General features: G+C 35.2%; 1 protein-coding gene across 1 annotated transcript in view; it reads left to right on the top strand.

The window, feature by feature from the left end:
* LOC107722414 (HEAT repeat-containing protein 3-like) overlaps positions 1–3528 on the top strand; it is a 16250-nt gene extending 12722 nt beyond the window's left edge. Inside the window, exons 12-15 of the mRNA XM_016530773.1 lie at positions 385–473; positions 578–721; positions 2615–2791; positions 3216–3528. Coding sequence (XP_016386259.1) covers positions 385–473; positions 578–721; positions 2615–2791; positions 3216–3329 — 524 coding nt within the window. The 3' untranslated portion in view covers positions 3330–3528. The remainder of the gene's footprint in view (positions 1–384; positions 474–577; positions 722–2614; positions 2792–3215) is intronic.
* Positions 3529–3881: the final 353 nt, after the last annotated feature.

Here is a 3881-nt window from a genome sequence, read left to right as displayed (position 1 = left end):
TGTATATATATATATATATATATATATATATATATATATATATATATATATTATTTTTTTGTTTTGTTTTGTTTTTAGTTTCAAATAAAAATATATTGTTCAAGTAAATCCATTGATAAAAAGACATTTTTTTAATCTTTGATTTTTTTCAATCTTTAAAGTCAGTGAGTAATGGTGTTAAATTATGTGATTTTAAATGACTGTTTTTTTGTGCCTTAATCAAGGAACTCTCACACTCTGACATTATACAGAATCTGTCAGGCTTCTGATGAAAAACGCTTTTAAATTTTTTTTGTAATGTTAGGTACATCGTATTTGTTTGTGGTTTTTCCACTTAGTGTGTAAAAAATGTAATATCTTCTATGCTTGTACATTAATTTCTAGAGGCATTAAAGGATGAGGAGTTCCTGGAGGCTGTGACCAGTGCTCTTCGTTCTCTACTAAAGATCATGGCTACCAAAAACATCCCTCAGGTGAGAAGCACATTCATTCATTGTTTTTATGCTTTAGCGATACATTATTTCAAGCTTTACTTGGTATTTTTAACTGTATGTGTTTTATGGGTTTTATCCTGCAGTGTATGACTCCACACCAGCTTATGAGTTTTTGTGAGGCTGCCACCAGCTGTGAGCTGGTCAGCGTGAGAGTTAATGCTCTGGCCATTCTCGGTATCACAGGAAGCTCTCTTGCCAAAGAGAAAAACACAGCAGACACTCTACAGGTAATACTGACTGTGGCAGAATTGTTAGAATTATATTAATCATATGTATAGTCAGTGGTTGAATTGTAAAAAAAATTCAGGGGGGATGGTGTGGTCAATTTCTTTTTTCGGGGGGTATGTGGGTCCTGTAGCTAATTTTACATAATGATTACAAAATTTGTCTAATTTTTAAAAAGGTTTTTATTTAATGAAAAATTGGCCTTATTAAATGAACTATTATTTATAAGCTTTTTTTTCCTTCTTGGGCCTGAAATGGAGGAATTTTGATCAATACTGATAATTAAACAATATTTTGCTAAATGTGCTTTTGTGCTGAAACCTTGGCTGGTTTAGGCCTGTCGTGGATACATTATGATGACAATAAAACCACCAGTAGGTGGCAGCAAGCCCCTGTTTTGATGAATGATTTATTGAATCGTTCAAATCAAACGATTCGTTCAAAATGGCTGATTCAATTAGAAACTAAACAAAAGTGTCCATCTGAATGGGCCGTTGAATCACTGGCTCACTTGATTCGTTCAAGAACTGATTAATTCAAGGAAAGAAACACCGTGTTACTATGCACTGTTGTATAAAATTAATAGCACATTTGTGCTCGCGCATGTAGGCCTACTGATATTCAGAAAAGTACATTGCTTGTGCAATGAATATAAAAACATAAAAACTCATACATGGGTATTTTTTCTTTAATTGCTTGAATTATAAGGTTATTTTACCTGTATTCTAATAGGCTTCATCGCGCAGTGAATGCTTTTGGACTCTCAAGACGTGTTTTTGTTTGGTTTTTGCTAGGTCGATGACTCTATAATGTCAGCTCTCCTATAATCTCTCAGTCCCTCACAGTTACACATATAGCACAATAACATTGTCAGGGGAATGTTTTTAAATTCTAATGAAGGAAAAATCATACTTTTGTCTGTTGTCTTCTTTTTAAAGAAATTCAAAAGTTGCGCTTGAATCATTTTGTGCGAAAAATGACGAAAACTTGCTTCCGCTTGAGCGCAGCTTGTTACAGAAACGAGTTCTGATTGACCAATCGCCGTTATTCGTGAATTATCTCAAGTAGATAATTTTAACATTTCATTGGCATGATAAGTTTTACATAATACACATTATTAATCCAAAGGGGATGGTGGTTTTACTGAGGGGATGCTTTTTGTCATTTTTTTGTCAGCCAGGGGGATGCCATCCCCCCACAATTCGAGCCCTGTGTATTAGTGCCTTTTTGTTATGCCCACAAAAAATATAACATTCAGAAATTATCGTATTTTGTTATAGAAAAGGGACAAAAATTATTTGATGTAGGGCTGTGCAATTAATCGCATGCTGTTGTTATGCGCATCTCGTCAGTACAATACTAATAATACTGACAATTAGGCAATATCGCATTCATTATCGCAGGCGATTCAATCTGCGATTATGAACGCGATATTGCCTAATTGTCAGTGAACTACGGCTCTGTGTAGTAAATGCCGCTCCATCTGAAAGCAGGTGATGGAGATTTACTACTAATCACGGAACCGGCTTTACTGACGAGATGCGCTTGACAATCGCATGCGATTAATTGCACAGCCCTAATTTGATGTTCATTTTGCAATGTTAGACCCAATTAAACCTTTTTAATTTTTTTTCTAATTCTTTTTTTTATGTATTAGATTATTCTTAGAATATATCTATATTTTACTAAATTATAAGTGGCTACATTTATATCAAATTCTGTAGTATTTTATGACTTGTAAATACTATAATAGAAATATTTGGATTTACAAATTAATTGTATAATAAAATGTGTCTTTTATGTTAACTTTTATTAATAGCATTGTTTTTTTACGGTATATTTGTAATTGCATAGCTTTGGTCAGTTGTTCAGCTAACTTTATTCTCTTTTTGCAGTTGATTGGAAATGCATTACTGAATATCGCAATGAAGGACTCAAACCTGGTAGTGTGCGGGGAAGCGCTGGATGCGCTCTTCGATGTGTTTGCAGATGGCGATGAAGCAGAGAAAGCTGGAAAAAATATTAACCTGCTTTCATCTCTTAAAGCACTTCAGCCAGGGTTTAGAGCTAAGGTTTGTTTAAAGCCAACAAGAAATTTTACCACAGATACAAACACACTCATGCATCACATTCACACACCCGAACAGTACTATTAAATCAGACACTCAAATGCCACATCTCACACCTCCAAATGCATGTTCAGGCTTGAGCTCAAGGTTCAAGCGAAACATTTTTTGTCTTCTCTGAGATTGAGATCTGTTGCATAAGCACTGTCTCAGTTTCACACAAAGACTGTCTACAGAAAAGCGCACTCAGATCCAGCTGAACAGATCTGTCTTGGTTGGCTGATCTAAAATGTTCCACTTTAAAACAGTGAAGTACTTTTTCAGCTGCATTCACAGTACAGCCATTGCTAGATCCTCTGTACTATTCTAGTATGTTCTTAGGCCTTTAGATGGCAGGCTTTTCACAGTTTGGCCTTTTGTTCCCTCACAGCTGCGAAAAGAAGGCAAAGGAAAATACAGCCCTGATCAGCTTTGTGTTCTGGACAACATAAGGATCAACCTGAAGAGATTCATCAGCTACTCGGAGAACCTGCAGAGAAAATGAGATTTCAGAGATCAGTAGCACAAATTCTCTGTAAACATCTCGCCTTGTTTTATTTAGCATTTTCTGTCCATACTCCTCTCTGGTTTTCTTTTGGTTTTATTGTAATGTGAGAGTGTTTATGTGCGGAAATTAAGATAAAAAAAAAAGTTTGTAAAACCAAACATATATATAAGTGCTTTAATTAAAGCATAAACTATCATAATGGTCTCTTGTTGTTGTTAAGTATTAGGATAATCAGTAGTGTCTGTGTTTTTGACAATGTATACTCCATTGGCCATCAGATTTCAGCATTTAAACTGAAAAGTGTGAGTTAAACAATGTCATCCAGTCTCATAACAGATTCCCCTTTACCCCCCTGAATATTCTGGCTTTTGGGTTTCTGGTAAGAATGGTCCTTGTCCTCAGTGAGATAATCTGTAAAATGATGATGGATCAATTCCCAGGGATTACTTGATAAACACTGTTATGTTGCTATGTTTCCCTCTCACCCAGTCCATAATAATGCAGCAACAACAAAACCCTTTGATGTAGCATTTTATGGCCCACAGCAAC

The sequence above is a fragment of the Sinocyclocheilus rhinocerous genome, unplaced genomic scaffold (assembly GCF_001515625.1).
Source record: "Sinocyclocheilus rhinocerous isolate Xijiao unplaced genomic scaffold, SAMN03320098_v1.1 scaffold1115, whole genome shotgun sequence".
NCBI lineage: Eukaryota > Metazoa > Chordata > Actinopteri > Cypriniformes > Cyprinidae > Sinocyclocheilus > Sinocyclocheilus rhinocerous.
The sequence above is the reverse complement of the archived record's forward strand: the minus strand, read 5'-3'. Positions and strand labels throughout refer to the sequence as shown.